Source organism: Tenebrio molitor, chromosome 7 (assembly GCF_963966145.1).
Source record: "Tenebrio molitor chromosome 7, icTenMoli1.1, whole genome shotgun sequence".
In the NCBI taxonomy this organism is placed as follows: domain Eukaryota; kingdom Metazoa; phylum Arthropoda; class Insecta; order Coleoptera; family Tenebrionidae; genus Tenebrio; species Tenebrio molitor.
The window spans coordinates 4820533-4839530 of record NC_091052.1 but is presented as its reverse complement, the minus strand read 5'-3'; the positions used below and the strand labels follow the sequence as shown (position 1 = coordinate 4839530).

The window sequence follows — 18998 nt, the reverse complement described above, 5'->3', positions numbered from 1 at the left end:
CGGTCGTTTTTATTATGCTTGTTTGTTCTGGCTTTGTGATGATAATGCACAAATCGGAGCTCGCCGTTCGGAATAAAGCAACAAACGCCTGCAACACATGTCCCCTCAGCAATTCCTCGACTCCTGTCCGGCTTAGGTAAATCTCTCTTTCCCAATTTGGCATTCAACTGCTGACGCTCTTTGACCGACCGCCCCTCGTAATCCGACGGAGGGCCCCACTCGAGGTGATTGTATATGACGCCGTTGTTTGATGTCGTCGCCCGGCCATTTATATTTCAATTTCGGTACATAACGGTCGGACGGGCACGGACTGATATTCGTTTTGGGGAACGAACGCCGCCACCGAGCAGTGCTAGCCCCGCGGACGCGGCCCTGCCGCCACTCTCAAATTAAAAATATAATATTCATGACTTTCCTGATAAGTAATTAAGATACATGCTGCGCTTTAATCGAGCATTATGTTGCGGTTCGCGATTTGTTTTTGTGCCGGGCCAACATCAAAAATTCACCAAAGCTGACCCGCTCTCTGATCTTCGTCTTTTGTCCCTGACGCGGGGCCGTCGTTATTGTTTTCCTAATTTGAACCGGCAGGAAGGACGACGCAACTACTTACCGCTTTTTATCCAGAGAGCCGAGGTCCACTTAAAGGGAGAGGACTACAAAAACTGTTTACCAATCTAATACTAATTTGCCCAATGATTTCTTCTCCACTGACACGTTCAACTTTTCATTTTATCATTTTTACAACAAACCTTTCTGTTGACACTTCAAACAGTTACAAGGGATAATAAGCTACTTTTTTGCAATGCAATTACAAATTTATCTGCCAAAATAAATCTAGTGGTGTGCAATATATCAGATGTAGGATTGTCCTGGCCAGGATCGCAGACGTAAATTTCCCAACGCACCTCGGGTAGACCACCCGCAGACCAGCAAAATTCAAAAGAGCTATTTCAGAAGAAGGTTATTTCACTATTTCTAGGGCATTACCGGGGCCCTAACGTCGCCGAGGCTCAAGAACGAGCAATGCCTCCATCGTCGGCAACAAACGAAGGGTTCGGGTCGGGTCGATAAATTACTCCATTCAGGAAAAGAAGTTGGAAAAATATACGGTTCGCGTTAACGGCGGCAATTTTTAGTTAACTAATTTTTCTTGGAGGAAATCTGAAACAGAGCCCTGACGAAATTGGTGTTTTAAGAGTACCTAATCAACGTCCCACCGTACAAGAAAACATCACGTCACCTTGTAAGGCGAACCGAAACTTTTCCCATTTGGGATCACCTGGAATATTAAAATTTTTCCAAAGCACTTCAATAAACTGTTCTAAAAACCGTTAAAATTTTACGAGTTCGACGTAAAATTGGTCGATGTCAATTTCTAGACGTCACGAGTTCTGTTTGTTTTACGAGTGTTTTAGGTTTTTTTGTATTGTGTGAGGGGCGGATTAATTTGCCATTTGTTTCGGAACTGACACCGAACAGGAGCTATTTTAATATTTGACTTGTGAACTTGGAAATGCGCTCGCTGGTATTAATTAACTGTCTCTTATTAAACTAAATGTGGGTGACGTATTACACAGAACTATGTAAATGCGTATCACGTGGCACAAGCGGTTCAAATTGTGAGGGAAAGGTTGCAGGCACCGAGCACAGGGTCGTACGAGGTATCATCAACCCTTTGCCTTTAAATTCCCTTTCCACATGTTAATGAAGTTCCCTTTTAAATAAAGTTGTCGGAAACTTGATAAGGCGCACTGCCAACAATCCACGACGAGCGTTCACTTCACCTTTTTACAAAACGAAAGTTGTTTGATTAGTTGCGCTGAAATAGTTGTAGCGCTTTTGGTGGAGGCGCCGGGTCAGAACTCTCTTTTTTCGGAAGTAATTCCTTCAGGAATGCAGTTCCACATTCACGTTCGTTTTTGTATCTACAAGTAAGAGTTTTAAAATAAGTCAGTACACAAATTATTCCAAAAAACATCAAAGGAAAAATAAAAAAACTGAAACAAACAGACTATGCCGATATAACTTCGTAATACGGCGATGTGAATTGTTTAGAACACTATTAAAAATACCTCCCTGGAGCACATAACCGGTAAATACTCGGAAATTCAATCAATAATGTGAGATAAGACGACGTCTAAATGTTAGGTCGAAAATAGGTCAGGCGGAGAACTTTTCGCTATTCCAGTTTCACATTTTTTTGGTTTATGTATTTCACAATTACCATTAATTTAATTTAACCCTAGTTAAACGCTTTTAATAGAGAATATTGAATTAATTTTTGGATTCATTTCAGATGCATTTTAATGTTTCTACTTAATATGGTTAACAATGTGAATTAGAAAATAAAAGAAATATACAGGGTGTTTCTAAAATGCGTGTGAAATTTTAACACGTAGCAGAGCTTGTTAAATGAAACGTTTGTTCTATTTGATTTTTACGTAAAAGCGTTACAAATTGATCAAAAATTTGGAATAAAATAGCCATCAAAATGTATACCCGCCTTTGGATAACAGCGGGAATTTTCTGTTGTGATAGATGGATTACATTGTTATAGAAAAAATGAAATCTAATTAAAATTTAAATTCTCATGGTTGCAAAAAAATATAGACTAATTAATCACACAAAACGACTCGTTTGGTAAAAATTGGGGGCAAAAAATCTTGGAAAACTTTTGCGAATTTTGCAAAATGTTATAAAGAAAAGTTTTATAAGTTGGCAAATTCTTTGTACACATATATTTCAGATACACCCTGTATAGATAATGTTCCTCGAAATATATTTTTTTTATAAGTAAATTGATATTTGACGAGCTCAATCTAAAAATAAAACAATATCTTTAATATTTAATATGTGCAGAGCCTTTAACTATTGATAATTCTCCATTTTAGTTTACTTTTGTTACCTTGTGTTGATCGAAATACAGGGTGTAAAAGTGCATTTATTTTAGCTGGTAATAAGACTCATCTACAACTTTTCTAAATTTTTTTTTTTTTCGAAAACATGAAGGATTTTAAAATTTAATCTAAATTTACTAAAGATTTGCTGACTCGCCTATGGAACGATTTTAATCTAAATATATTTAATAAAGAAACAAAACAAACAGCAGTAATAAAAAAACAAACGAAAGTGAAACCATTTTATTCATCAAAAGCAATACGAAGGGAATAAAAACATTCAATTTTTACGATTCCTGTTTAAAAAAGTTTTATGATTTATAAAATTGCATTCAACGTGAACAGCACGTCAAAATAAAGGGGGAACAATTGATGAGTACTACTACCAGTTAAAATAAATGCACTTTTTCTGTTACACCCTGTATAATGTTAAAAAAATCGGAATTACAAAATCGTAGAAGATTGTAGAAGGGATAGAAGAGGATACGTGATTGTTGAAGATTTAAAATATATTGCATCTTGATGGTGATCTACAACGGAAACACACACAATCGAAAAAAATCATTAAATGAAAAGAACAAACAAACAGAAAGGAAAAGCTTTTCAAAAACATATGGTGGGGAAACTGATAGATTTTAAAATAAGAGGAAAAGAATCTTCATCACTGGTAGGATAATCACAACAGTTGAAGAAATTAAACCATGAAAGATGAAATAACAAGAGAAAGGACGAAGATAAAAAACACAAAAATTATATCTTTAAAAGAGTCAAACATAAATTAGTTTACGAAAATGAGTAAAAGGATTAAAGGAACAAGCAGTACAAGCACTAAGAATTTGTAAAAATGTAATGAAACAAATATGAGAAATAGAGGAAATACAGAAGCTCTGACAAGACATCAAACAAAAAATGTATAAGTACCACAAAGAATATAATTTAGATGGGGATTATTTCGCTTAACATGACTTGTAAGAAAATCTACACTAAAAATGAGCGTGTTATATGAAAGCAACAAAAGAACAAAGATACCTGAACGAAAATAATTCTAAGAGTGATAAGCAGTAAAAAAATGAGAGAAGATATGTGAAAAGAATCTGCAGTTCACGAGTTAAAAAAATAGACATTGTAGGTGAAAAGAGATGAATGAAATGGCCATGCTGCACAGATTTAAGTATAAAAGAAAATTAAAGACTGTAACTTACAAGAAGAATATACAAACTACGCAAGAAAGACGATAAAACTATACGAAAATTGAAAGATATGAGACCATAACAAGATTTCTGAGAAACTGAAACGTTAACTGAATAAATTCTCAGTATATTTTTTCATTGAGAAGCAACATGAAGATTTTACGATTTTATAATTGATAGGAGTATTTAAAAAAAATGGGGATCTTTTACAGCCAACTTTGCGTGACACTGCACAGTTTCTCTCATTCCTCTTCTGCTATTCTGTATTTCTTTCGCTCCTGATTTGCCTCGGCGGCAAGAACCTGCGTCTTGTTGCATTCGCCACACGTCACGTCTTCGGAATTAACATGAAAAATTTATTTGCAGGACGGCGAGCGAGGATATCTGGAGGGTCTGGCATCACGATACGCCGACTTGTTCAGTACTCACTACGGGGATGTTTTGGGTCATCTCGAAGATTTGCGTCGTATCGAGTGGGCAGAATCCTCACCGAGGGAACGAAGTGCCATTACGCCCGGCACTCCACCTGCCAACTACAGTCCTGTCGGCGGTACACCCGTTTCAGCAGGACATGGTCTCACGTCATCGCAATCGCAGCCTATTTACGTACCCGGAAAATACTCGGTGGGTAACGCCATATTTTCATCCGATTTTTAATTCGTCCTTTCTTCAACGGACCCCATTTACCTAAACGCCACGCCAATCCCGAATTACGACAAGGAGTTTTCTAAATTAAATTAGCCGATAAAGCAGAAAATGACACTAAACCGTTGAAGAGTTTTTTCAACGGAAGGGCCACACCCACTTTACAACAGCGGAAGTGAACTAATCCAATTCCGTCTTCAGGTTTATTTATTTATTTTTTGTCGAGCCAAAAATAACAACAGTATCGGGATTAACCATCCCGAATTGTAAGTCATGTGGAGGGTGGTACGGTGCGAATTCTATTCTTCCTCATACATATTCAGAGGGGTGCTTAAGCTTAATTAACCCTCGAAATGTGTGGCTATTATTTAGATTGTAAAGAAAATTTAAGTGTGTCGGTGGTAGTTCTCGAAAGTTTATTAAAATGATTTACTTTGTTGCTAGGAATTCTACTACTAGTAGTACTAGCGAATAATGAACCATTCTTGTTGCATAAGTTTGTATTCCACTTTCACAAAGGATAATGCAATTTCATTTTGTTGCCTTGTTCCAGCCTTCGAGTTGTTTGAGTGATAAAGAGGAAGACGAAATTTACGGCTTCGGATATGGAGTATTTGGAGCGCAAATCGCAAGGCAGCAGCAGCAAAGGTTAATGGGACCAGCGCCTACGAGTCATCAACCACTATTATTACAACACCAGCACAACTATCAAACGTGAGTAGTTAGTTTTCACCTCCTTGAATTGAAAATAAAAACAAGAATCTCGCTGAAAGATCGATTCAGTCGCACCTACCTGTCCAGAAATATTTCTCTTCAGAAAATCAAATTATGAACATTTTAACTGTGATTCGTTAAGGAAAATCTAACTTTTAAATGCAAAATGAAATTGAGAAATCTTTACTTCTTTGTCTGAGAATTTATCCCGGCTCGTCCTTAATCGATCTTCCTGCAGATTACCTGGAAATTATGTGTGAAGCCATGGAATGGTTTTCTGAATCGTAATTCCAACCCAGTACAAGATCTCCTCGCGTGCGAAAGTAATTTTAATATAAATTTAAATTATTGTTGCGTTGATCAGGGCAGTCTTGTATTATTTCAAAGGAAGCAACTATCTCGGGGGATTGATGTTACGACCGCTAAGAAATGTGTTTCTAATTATCTCTGTTTTTGCTGTCGTTATTTATTTGTCATGAATAGAGAACGGAATGGAAAAACTGGTCAAAATATGCACATAATGTTCAATAAACATTCTTAACATGCAATAAACGAAATACCATGAATTATTTAATATTACAAGTAAGTCGTCAAAATTATTTTTGTTGTACCTTTTTTCATTAACTAAGTTCGTTTTTATCATTATAACGACATTTTGTGAAAATATGCAACTATAGAATGTCCCAAAATTCACCAAACAGCAAGTTGCTATGAATATTTCTCTGCACGATGCTGGTTAGTGTACAGCCCTCTTTTCATTCCATCAAGAGAAATTCTTTTTTTGATTTTCACTTTTCGAAATAGAAGCTTTTGCACTTGTTGGGGCAGAGTTTTATATTCGAGTAATATTTCACGTAAGGGTGGAAATAAATCATGATTCTTGGTACTGACATGTGACGTAAAGAGTAAGACACACCTGAAAACGCCCGAATTTGCACCCCCAGGCAAGAGGGAGTAATTCTATAGATCTGGTGTTCAGTAACTTTGTGATTCTGATTCGCACGAATTTGATAACGTTACGTAGGGAAAATTTAGTTGTGAAGCTTCTATGAGCTGGCAGCAATATTCCGAAGCGTGGGACTCGAAAGTTTGCTTGAAAAATTTGCATTATCTCGTTAAAAAATGGCCATAACGAAGATATTAAATCGCTCCGGAGGTGGAAATAATCCGTATAGAATCGCGAAGTCGACGGAATGGGTGTTGAAGAGGTTCACGCCAATGAGGATCTTCAATCGCGTTTTATTTTATTGAAGTCGTTACGTTGCGCACATTTTGTCAAAATGAGAATATAAAACCGCCGGGGTTGCGCTCGCCGACTTTTACGATTCCTTCAGTTATTTATTTATATAATTATATTACAAGTTATTACGCCGAGACCGGAAATCGCCACCGTCCCCCCGGCGGCGGTTTCCTTTTTAATCGCGTCCTCAAACACCGCCCCCGCCAGAACAAACAGCAGCGGTCAAGACGCCATTATGAGATTTTCGCCTGTGGATATCACATCCTGATTGGGATTCTTCTAACGGCAGCTCATAACTCCTGTCGCAATATCAATTAAGGACTCCTGAATCCGTATTTGTTCGCCAAAAACGTGCCATAAAGCTTATTACGTGATGCCGTCTGATTGTGGGATTCTGGAAGAGTTGCGGACTTGGCCGGAGGCACGTATCCGGCAAACTGTATTTGCATTATAAAGTAAATATGGAAATTATTGATGATATTGGAAGTTGAAACGTCGGAATAGTCGTCGGAATTGGGAGAAAGCTTGAGCTTTCCGGTAACGGATACGTGTGCACGCCAGTCGCGACGTTGTCAATTTTGATTTAACGAGCAAACACGGAAGGAAAGACAAAGAAAATGCCGAAGCTGAGTCAGGTTTTCATTTGAGAATTTCTAACGAATTACCAATCAGACGTTTGCCCCAGATGCTTTTCCGAATAAATTAAACGGTGAACTTGTTCGAGCGGACGAAAGAAAAGCTCCGCCAATACTACAACCCAACCCATCAACTTAATTAAAATTATTTCAGTCAATGTAAACAACAAATTTGTTGTGGCAAGATCTTACATTCAACAGATTTTACGCGTTTGCTCAACAAAATATAACATTTGTTTCCAAATGATTATTTCAAATCTTCAAATTATATCGGGCGTTCAAGTGAAATCCTGGGCTGGGAAGGTGTTGGAAACCGTCAATTGTTTTGCTTTTTTAAAGTGTAAATTGACAGTTGTAATTAGAGCATGTTGATAGCTAACCTAAAATTTATGAACAAAAAATCTTTCTGTTTTTTCTTTTTTTGCAATATTTTACATTAAAAATAAAGTAACTAACGATTCTTGGGCACATTTGCTGAAAACAAACATGTTCAGTCATTTGCCGATTAAACATAAACAAATGTCATTCGTATCAAACGGCGGGAAATTCAAACTTTACACTGTTCCAAATGGTTTGCTTTTTCAACGCCTACACAGCCCAGGTTTTTATTTGAACGTACGATAATATTCCATCGTACAAGCCTAAAAATACTAGCAGACTCTTTTATTTTTATTTTTATTTTGTTAGCCACTACACAAAGTATTTTTTGTTGTAACAAATTTTTATATTTAATATAAAAAAAGAATTTCTCTTGTGTATGCAATAAACGAAAGAATTGAAGTAAAGTTCAGCACTATCACATTGCAGTTGTATTGATTCTTGAAAAGTTGTTTACGTGAATATCTGGAGCAAATTCAATTTTCTATGCTATTATTTTTGCCAGACTATGAAAAATCAAAGAGAGATCATTGTGCATAGTATCTCGTGCAGTTTATAAAAATTCTTGCTAAAATAGGAATGTTATTATGGTTCATATATGAAGGTTTGTTTATTTTAGCGAAGAAAAAATTCCGCTACAATCTCAACTTTTAACAATGGCGTTAAATCTTTTAGTCACAGTAGTTCGAAAGGGGCGAGCACTAAATTAGTGTCCGCCCTAAGACATTTGTCAAGTCACATGTTATCAGCTTGGGCCGCGATAAATTCAACGAAAAAAGACATTAAAACCTGAGTGATGTTAGATTTTTTTGTGATTATTTATTCCCCGGGAGAGTTAGAACATGCGACATAAAAAGTGATTGTGTGGAGGTGTGTCGACGTCGTATTCGGTGTTGTTGATTTAGGAAAACAATCAAGAAAAGTTGTTGTGTGCTATCATTTTTTGTATTGTTGCAGATGCCTGAGTCCACGGTCGGCCTATTTCTACGAATTTCCCCCTAGTGGTGAGTAAAACTCCGTTATCTATCGGGTTTATGTTTATGTAGCGTAATTGTCCGCCGAAAACGTAGAAAAGCGGCTTTTTACTCGACCGAGGGAATTAAAGTAAACGAGATTCGGCGTAACGGTATTTACTTAGGTGTATATACTTTATAAATGAGTATTAGCATTCAAATTTCTATTACTGTTTGAGGAAGTATAAGTTGGCAGAACAATTAAAAGCAAACTCGCTTGTGTGCATAATCAACAATATCCTCTTCCCTCCACTATTATCGTTCCCGGTTGGAAACTTGCATAAGTTGCCAAGTTTCTAAGTATTTGCAACTTCATTTCTATTGAAATGCAGGAGAGGTCAGGTTCTGAGGCAATATCCGAGCAGATTGAATTTACCATATGCATGCAAACACTTGGACCACACTGTTACGGTTACGAGAGTTCGAAAATAGCCATCGACAAAGACTACACCGACGCCGATAGACACATAAGACCGAGTAGTGTATCGCAGACACCATTTTACTGCATATTACAGATATTAACAGGTGCTTGATTTCGAGACGCTGCGCCACTTTACTGAAGATCCACAACCGATAATTTCGTTTTATGACCCCCTCGTAAAAAATCTTCCACCTCAACAGGTTTAAGCGTTGGCAATCTTTATGTATATTAACGCCACACGCATAAACGAAGACTTTTTCAAAGAAACACCCGCCGAAGCTCCGTTTTATTGACAGAAATGCTGGGAGGTATTTCTTTTGGATTCTTCGACCAGATAGCACGACAGCATGCACATGTACCGGTGTAGACGTGTAAAAATTCCCGGCAAAGTGCAGTAGTAAGATCCCGTAATAGATTAAACGTCGGACATTTTTAAACGAACGAACCAACTTGACTTTAACTCGATCTTTGTAATTTATTTCTGATGGGGAGTTATTGATCGCTTTTACTTGAGCAGGTGCTCGAAATTAGTGCTTAAATCGAGATCCCGACGAAAAACAACAAAAGGAAACTTCTCATTTTCTTACTTTTTGGATTTCTTTGTGCGACGCGTCCCAGCTTGCTTAATTAAATCAAAAGTCATCAATCTTGTTCGCAACTAATGTATATACCCTCGGTTCCAGAATTTTAACTGGTTCCAATGTTCCCAGACGATTTTTCTTTGCCTCGTGTGCGTTTTTGGAAATGAAATGTTATGTCAGAACGGGGACGCTTAGCAAATAAAATGTTTTGCATTAGTACATGATAAAAACGTAGATGATATGACTGTGTTTCTGTCAGATTTTCAAAAAATTAATTTAACGAAATTGAAATAAAAAATAAAAATGTTTATTCTCAGCCGAGATTACCCAAACGAAGAGAAAATTATTTAATTGCATTTTTGATCTTCAATCCACCCACGATTTTGATCGATTGCACTGAAGATTTCAATACAAGCTCAGTAGACAGATGATACGTTCTTGTTAAAAAGTCTTTGTATGTGACTGGAGAGAATTCGTAACCGTTTTAGTTATGTATTAATAATGGAATATTTGGAATTGGAACAAGTTTCCCAATTTAATGTTGTAAAATATCTACTAACAATTTGTTTCAATAAAGGAAATTCGATATTGCACACATTTATTGGGTATGGTTAAGAAAAGACAGCTTAAATGGCTCGATTATTAACAACATTCGAATACATTTAGAAAATGGGTAAAAAATGTTTCATATTAATAATAGAAGGGGAAAGTTCTAGATATGTATATATAAAAAAAATGGTTATAAAATAGGAGGGTAATAACGTGTTAGGATGATTTATTTGCTTGTTTTCTGAAGCATCATTAGGAAATATCAGTGAATACAATAGACACAATTTCACTAGTTTATCGACATATGCCCTGCATAAAATTAATTATTCCTTTAGTAGGAAAATTTCACAATTAAATGACAAAAAATTGGTATATGTATATTAAACTGAGCAATTCGTTTCCATTAAAAAAATTGGGATATTTTAAGAAAAAAGAAGAATTATATTTATACAAAATTAATTTCATTGTCTAAAGTAGTAGAAGAATTTTCCAAACGCACTATACAATATTCAGGTAAATGGCAACAGAATGGCAAATTCTGGCCTTTAATGACGACATAGCAGTTAGTTGACTCCCTTTCGTTTTACAAAAGTCAAGTGTTTATTTACAGCTATTTTGAAAAAATCAGAAGGGAATGGAATTTCTCTTTATAAAAGAAAATCGTAAGTAGGAGTAAATATTATGTGTATATTCATTTTAAAAGAAATATATCGCATTGTGTAGTAATAGTAAATTACACTGGCGTGTAAAGATGGTTACTACCCATTAGAATGAAGTTTGCCATACGAGCAGTAGGCGAGTGCTGTAATCATTCGAGTGGGTAATAGATAGTACACGCGAGTGAATACGATACTTTTTCTAAGACGTACAAATTTGTTTCGTTTATTACTTCTTTGTCCTCAAAACACACAGATTCGCGAATTATGACATTTCAAGGTAATTGTGGCGCACGAATATTGCAGTGTGTCGTAGCAACTGTATAGTCTATGCGATAATTATCAAATGCCATTTTGGGATTGGTTACAATCTGTGGAGAAATGAGTCATTACTCACGGCCGTGTGTAATGGTTAGCACTGCTTATCATTCGTAAAATAAATGTATTTTTATATGTAGGAGTAGAAAAACAGATTTAAATTGGTAAAATGTAAACAATATGAAATTAAATTTGTTTTGTTTTACTCATTTAGGTTCTTTTTGACCAATAAAAATCTGGGGAAAATGGTATTTCAATACTATAGATTTCAAGAACCACAACTTGCTCATATTATCTACTTTGGGAAGCAATTTACGAGGATAGTCGTTATTTATTGTCTCTGATGTGTGATGTAGAAGGTGTTGACTTGACTCATATAAAACTGTTAATCAACTAGTGATTGAGCAGTAATAAAATGTCTTTGTTGAAAAAAGGTATCCTTCCAAAAGGTCTGTACGGATATCAGTGAAGTGTTGCATGGATTTTAAACTTGATCGCGAATCTAGTGGGCCCAGACATCCCGGAACTGTCGTGACACATGAAAACAGTGATATGGATTCCCCATGAGTCACAGTGAAATTTATAAAATAAAGGAGTGTGATTTTTCAGTAACTAGTGTCGATAAAACGTTGTGCAAAAATTACCAAGATGTATGAGATCTTGTGGATTTTTTGAAAGATTTTTACGGTATCAAATAAATAGACAAAGATCTCGTACCTCCTCAGAAATTTCGTGTAACCACCTGAACAGGAAAGAAACAGTATTTTGAGAATCTGATGAAGTGCTTTTAATTCACTATTTGCCACGTGAATAGAAAAAGACAAGGGAAGATTATGCTAAATTAATTTTCACAATATACGATACTATCAAGGAAAAAAAAGAAGAAAGTTGAAACTCTACAACGCTTTGGCTCCCTTGAACTCCATAATGTTGTCCATAATTCCTAAATTAAAACTAATCATTATCTTAGCCAGTGATCACTTTTTGTTCTAGTTCGTTCGTCATTTTGTAAATACTGAAGCAGTGATCACGAGTCAAATCAATGACTGTAGAATTTTTCTTTTCTACGGAATTTAAAGCACTTTAATATTGTTACACCGGACGTGTTAATGTTTTTGGTCGCCGCGTTGAGAAATAGAATTGTTTGAATTGTCTTAGTTTTTTTGCTTGTGACAGGGACAATAAACGATGAACCACTCTCTTGTAACAAATTGCGAAACTCTTCAACAAAGTAGTTTTAAGGTTGTTTATTCTTTTAATTACACACATGTAACCAGAGTTCAAATAAATGTGTCTTCAAGGAGGCCGTGGTTTTCTTTTACTTTTCCAAACGTTTAGTTGACAAATCCTTCAAATGCATAACCTCATTTAAATAACAAATTGAGGGTTTCGGTTCATATCATATTATTTCCCTAACTTTTTCAACGGTTTTTGTAATACCTATTGATGGTCATCTACTTTTTCGTTCTACACTTCCCATTATACGAAATATTTCTAACGGAAACTAAAACAAGCACCATGCGACTTATTACATAGTTGAGGGCTGCTAGATCGCCCATCCAATTAATAAATTATTTGCACATTAATCCTATTGTAAATTAATTTATTTTTCCCTGCTTAACACACAAGAATTTGCAAAATTTTAGGTAAATAGAACAGTCTTTCTTTACGAATTAGGTGACAAAGAATACTATAATATTAAAATAATACCTACACGATACTTCGTAAACATTCGATAATTTGGTAGTCATTTATTTAATGGCAAATGAAATTGGTCAGTAAGTAGCCAGTTGGAGTACAATTACTTAGAACTATCGAAGAATTCCTAAAAAACTACTCGATATTGCGATTAACTATTCATGAAACTGGTAAACGTCGTCGTGCTGTTGACATTTGTCGCAAACCTAATATTCTGAAATAAGCGACAAAACAACATTTAAAATGTTTGCATATTGAGAACCCTATCACACAGGAAACACAATTACCTAATTGTCCTTTTTTAAGAATGGCGCTTTGAGGCACAATCTGCGACAATTAAACGACTAGTTTTTTGTAAGAGCGTATGCACCAGACATGAAAATTTCATCAGGCAAATGTCAAGTGAAAAAGCTGAAACATGATAACACAAATACAGAAGACATCTCAGCGCAGCAAAAATCACTTATTTCCCATGTGTCAACTGTCAGCACGGTGAAATGCGAGTTTTCAGCGCCAGGATAACCACAATTTAAACAAGCCGTCGTAATTTCAAAGACTTATTCATTTTGTTTCGGAATGGCGTCGTCGGGTGCAAAAAGTACGTGTTTGCGAGCGTTCGTCGTTTTGCGGACCTGTCAAAACTTAAACTCGATTCTAATTCGACACGACAGATCGGCTGGTAAATCCGCAATTAAGGGGTGGGTGGTCGCATCCCTCTTAACGGGCTCCGGCGCGTAATATATGAGCTAGGTGTGCTGCAATGTGGACACTGCATAGAGGACCTCGCTTGCGAATACCTGCGAACAGGATGTCTGCCATCCGAGCCGGTCCTTCTCTTTCCTGCAGGACATTACTGCAGAGGCACGTACATAACCCGACACTGAAAAACCTATTTGTTTGGCTCCACTGTTTGTAAATTGCTTTGGAAACGTCGATGATGCAAAATAAAATTCCTGAGGATTGTGACAGGACGACGTGCTGCTCCCAGAAATATCGAGTTTTTCAACACTAGAGGCTATTATCTGTTAATTTATTCGAGATAGCGAACTACGGATGTTCATCAATCACTCTTTCGTACTAAAACCCGCGCTATTATATTGTCATTAAGAGGTCCCAACGTGGGATTTTAATAATGCCCAGAAACTACCGAAATTTTGATTAATTATTTTTAATTGGACCGGCTAATATCTAATTGTTTTGGAAATAATAAAATACATTTGTAGAGAACAATGGCGAGGTCAAGAATAGTCACATTATTAGAAGAAAAAATGTAGATTGGTCTGGTGATTTTTATCGTGATAGGGGAGTTTGAAATACCTAAATTATAGGAACGAATTACCTAAACCGTTTAAATTGTGGTGTTAATAAGAATATTATGAAATTAATCAAAATGTACACGCGAGATTGCGTCGAATGTCGAGGGTTTTGGACACGAAAAGTGCCCTTCAAGGTTGAAAGAACCATCCAACTTCCACAACGAAAGCTGAATAAAGTATACAGTATGGAATAATTTTTTCTTCAATTAATGTCGTTGATTTCTCACAAAAATTGTGTTTGCATTTTTCCACTCCACTCAGTGGCGTTACACAAAGGGGAAACTGAAACATTTTAATGAATTTCAAAATTAAAATGGGAATTTTCTTCCCAACTTTACACTGACACTGTATAATAATTTTTCCGCTGCAAAGAATATAAATGAAACTTACATCCGTGGCAATTTGCAACGTACCTTTTTCATAACATTTGTTTATTAAATTTTCTTCGACGAATATGTCGTACAATATTCCACAATATTCTTAGGAAGATAATCATTACTTCCCTTTAAACGGGTAGAAAAAGAATAAATCATCTAATTTGATCTAACTCATATAAATGTCAGTTTAATAGATAACCCTTTATGTAAAAAAAATTAACACATTAAATAGAAAAATTAAAAATTAATTATTTAACAATTGAAAACTATTCGTGACTCTCATTTTTTTGCAAAATCGAACACAAAACTACAATTTGAGAAAGATTTTTTTTTATAGCTAAAATGTATTTATAGCACAATTTTATTGAAGTCGAAGTGATTTTCGTTGCTTTTGCCTTTTACAATTTCCAACAGCGCAGCACTATTGTTTAAACTTGAACTTTTGTTCTACAATATCTTGTTAACAGTTTCTAATTTAGTGCTGATACATTGTTCTACATAATTTTCTGCAATCGAAGAGAGACTTCCACCCCCGGTGTCTTTTAAGAATTAGCCAGAATTAGCTAATAGGATCGCAGGTGTGCGCCAGAAACAGTGCTCTGTATATAAATTAGATTCTAGTAAATTCAAAAACGTTACAATTCTTGATGAAATCCTGGCAAACGTGTACTTGCCAACTGCCTGATTGCAACATTTTGCCAAAACGTATCGTGAAAAGAGACGAGGATTGTTGGAATTTCAAAATATTTTCTGAACGTTTCCACGTAGGTGATAGTTTTTCCAGACTGTCTACAATTGTGACAACACGTTCAGTACTGTTTCTTGCTTGAAATATTTTTACGACAACAAATTTCTCATTATCTGGAATATCACTCAAAATTCATCGATTCTGCAAGCACCAGCATTACCATAACCATTACCGTCTTAAAAAGTTACTTAAAAATTGTTAGATTAAATGAAAATTGTTTATGAACTTCCACAGACCTTGATGAAATTTTGATGGATTGATGTAAAAAGAATTTTCTGCGTATTTCGCAGCTGTTTACAAGATGCCACAACCAGGGATTCAAAATCAAAATAAACTATTTTTCAGGAATCCACAGTTATCGAAACCGTTTCTGTTAAGTTATGAATAATTTCAACCTTTTCGAAATCTTCTAGATTAACCTCGATTGCCACTTTAGTTTTAGACAGCAATCGATCTTTTCGAATTTAATTTAAAAGCATCCATTTTATTTCGTAAACCCGCCAATAAATTTAAATCAGGACACTGAACAATTATAACGACACAGCAGTTCATTCTGGTAATTCGAGGTCTTTACTAAAAGTTTTTTGTCCTGTAGGTGACGTATTTCCCATTTCCCACCATAAGCGACAAAAAAAAATCCGTCGGGAGTGTGGTGATTACTTTAAATCCTCAAATCACTAAATATCATTCACATTCTCGGAAATAATTACAGATTTGTATTAAAAATCTTCCTCGAATGTTATAAAATCCGTACATCCTTTTTCCTTATAAATATTTATGAAGAGTCGAACTTTGTGGAGAAAAAAATTAATATGAATTCATTATTAAAATTAGAATATTTTTGTAATCAGAATTGTTATCAGTCCACAGTCTCGACCTTTATAGACTAATCACAAATCAAATAGGTAATACAAAGCAGTATTTGGGCCAGATTGGATTAAATATCATTGGTATTAATAGTTAATTATTGAAATTCAAATGATTTATTCTGACATAATGGGCAAGTTTTGTGATATTAAATTCTGCTTCGAAACTAGACAAGAATGAAATAATGGTTGGTGCTTGTCTCAAACTTGGTCCAGTTTCTTTCTCTGCGAGACAATTAGGGACTCTTCTTGAAATTCAATTGAAACTTGGAATATTTGTTTTTAATGAAAAATAAATATTCAATCGCAGCAGGAATCGGTGGATGAAGACGCAATGAAATCATCGGATCGACTGAATCGACTTTATACGACCTGTCCGTAATAAAATAGATGCCATTGTTGAGCAAGTAAAGTTTTGATGGATTTAATTAAGGGATCGTGTGACAGGTGAACGCAGACGATCGTTATATCTGTTTGTCTTCCGAGAGATGAACGTCCGGGTAACAAATGCCAGATGTTTGTTTCTGAATTGGTAATGTCAGGAATCAATCGTGACCTAAACTGGTCCCAATATTTGCAATTCCGGTCTCATTCGGACATATCTTTTTGTTAATGATGCAACGACCGATTCGTTCCCCATTCCGGGCTTAGCTCGCCCCTCGCATCCATTCACCCTAAGCCACTTATACATTTGGACCTGTAAATTCACCTGTACGTGTCGATGAGCTGTCGTTTCAAATCCACGTTATCAGCAAACTGATAGGGGTGCCGGCAGTCGGTAAATCAGCGTCTCTCTTGGCGGCGGCCGCCCTCGCCGGTTCAAATCCGATTTGTCACGACGTCATCATCGGACACGTCGTCATTTCCCGCCCCAAATTGAAACATAGGACATGTGCAAAGTAGGGTGTCATTTTTATCAGGCCGGGTTTACGAACGCGGAGTTAACTCCTTGACACGGAACAGACACGCACACGCGATCGCATGATTTATATGCTCCTCTTTACATCTTTATGGAAGAACATGAAGCGAACAGCGAAATATCGCAAGATAAAACCGTTCGCTTACGACTAGAGGCGTCACTCTAAGCAACAAGGATAAACTTGCATCCACCCCGATTTGCGCGTCCTCCGAAACTTCAAATCTACAAGAGGCAGCGCAAGAGATGACCGGGTTTCTGGAGGGCCGCGTTGGTCACATAATGTCGCTCCAAAACCGGCGAAACTCTATCTGCGAATTCAATCTAGCCGACGCAATTTTACGGCTAAACAAGGCATTAAAGGATCGTCCGTTAAGATAACACTGACATTGATATTCTATTTGCGTAGGCATACTATGCATACTATATAAACGTGGATAATTAAACCAATCACAGGTGGACTAAGCAATCAACGCCACACACGTTCGCTTGAGTAAACACAACGATCCTGCTACATATAATTTACTCCATCAAAGTTGTCCATTTGAATTAAACATGTTATCAACAGCGATCTGGCTTAAATGAATTTGTGTTAATCTGCTATGATTATTCATGAATATAAACGCATCAAGCAAAATTAAACACTGAGTTCGGTGATGATCATTCATTACGGTGTTTAGATCGCTACTCGCTCATTAACTCGATGTTGAGAAAAAATTATATTCACTCAACCACAGACACGAGTCAATCGTAGTGTATAATTTTACAATTGCTGAAGAGTTATCGCTCTCAGTTTTGCTTGATCATGGTTCACATTTTTCAGACACTTTTCAGACCAAATATGCACTGCGCTGCTTCAAAAAATTGAAGAGTAAAGGAATAATTCTACTTAAAAAACATCCATGTAATGGTTATGTTAATATCAGTGTCATTTGTTTTTCATCAGTAAAAAACATTCTATTTTTAAAATTTTTAGAGCAGTATTGATTTCAAATTGAAAGAAAAAAATTCCACAAAGATGAGATACCGTCGTTTTTTATGTAAGGTGAATAGTCATATAGAAAATATGGAAAATAGACGAGGTCTAAAAGGAGTATCAGAGACTTTAAACACTTCGTATGAACACACTGTTCCCATCATTCACAATGAATTGGATAGGAGAAGATGATCAGCAAAATGGACACTCAAATGCTGGATCGACAGCGAGCAAGGGTGACAACATCCAGATCGTTTTACAGCGAATTTGAAGATAATTGGATCGAATGATCATTACAATGTATGTAATTTGTGTTCATCATCCTGATCCAGAGACCAAAGAAATGTCGAAAGTGGAAACGTTGTGGTTTCTTTCGACTTATAAAGCTTCGCGTGCAGAAGTCTGCCGGAAAAGTTTTCGTTTCCGTTTTCTGGAATAAGGATGGGATAATTTTCACTTGTTACATGTAACAAGAAATATCGACCATACGAAGGTGTCGCTGTTCTTTGTTAAAACTTCGAGTCAAAGTTATGAGAACACGTCGTGGAAAAATCGCTGAAGGTGCAAGGCAATGCACCTGCTCATATGGCACATGTCTCCTGCGAAAATAGAATCGATTTTTAAATGGTCGATCAACCAGCCTGTTCTACCGACTTGGCCCCTTCAGATTATTACTCATATCTAACATTCAAGACACCTTACGTCAAACGAGATCGTTGCTAAGAGTGATTACGTTTAATAAAATAATATTATTTCGGAAATATGTTGTTTCTTTTTCCACAAGTCTAGAAGTAATACTTCCTCGTGCAAGTTATGCAAATCTTAAATATCGTCAAACAGTCAAACAGTCAACACTCTGAT

At 36.1% G+C, this 18998-nt stretch overlaps 1 protein-coding gene across 4 annotated transcripts in view; it reads left to right on the top strand.

Annotated features, from left to right (window-relative positions):
* The window catches only part of LOC138135836 (uncharacterized), a 210872-nt gene that overhangs the window by 171183 nt on the left and 20691 nt on the right, over positions 1-18998 (top strand). For 3 of the 4 annotated variants that reach the window (XM_069054748.1, XM_069054750.1, XM_069054751.1), the window contains exons 2-4: positions 4457-4714; positions 5289-5449; positions 8660-8706. In XM_069054748.1, coding sequence (XP_068910849.1) covers positions 4457-4714; positions 5289-5449; positions 8660-8706 — 466 coding nt within the window. The remainder of the gene's footprint in view (positions 1-4456; positions 4715-5288; positions 5450-8659; positions 8707-18998) is intronic. The other variant, XM_069054749.1, reaches the window with a different exon arrangement.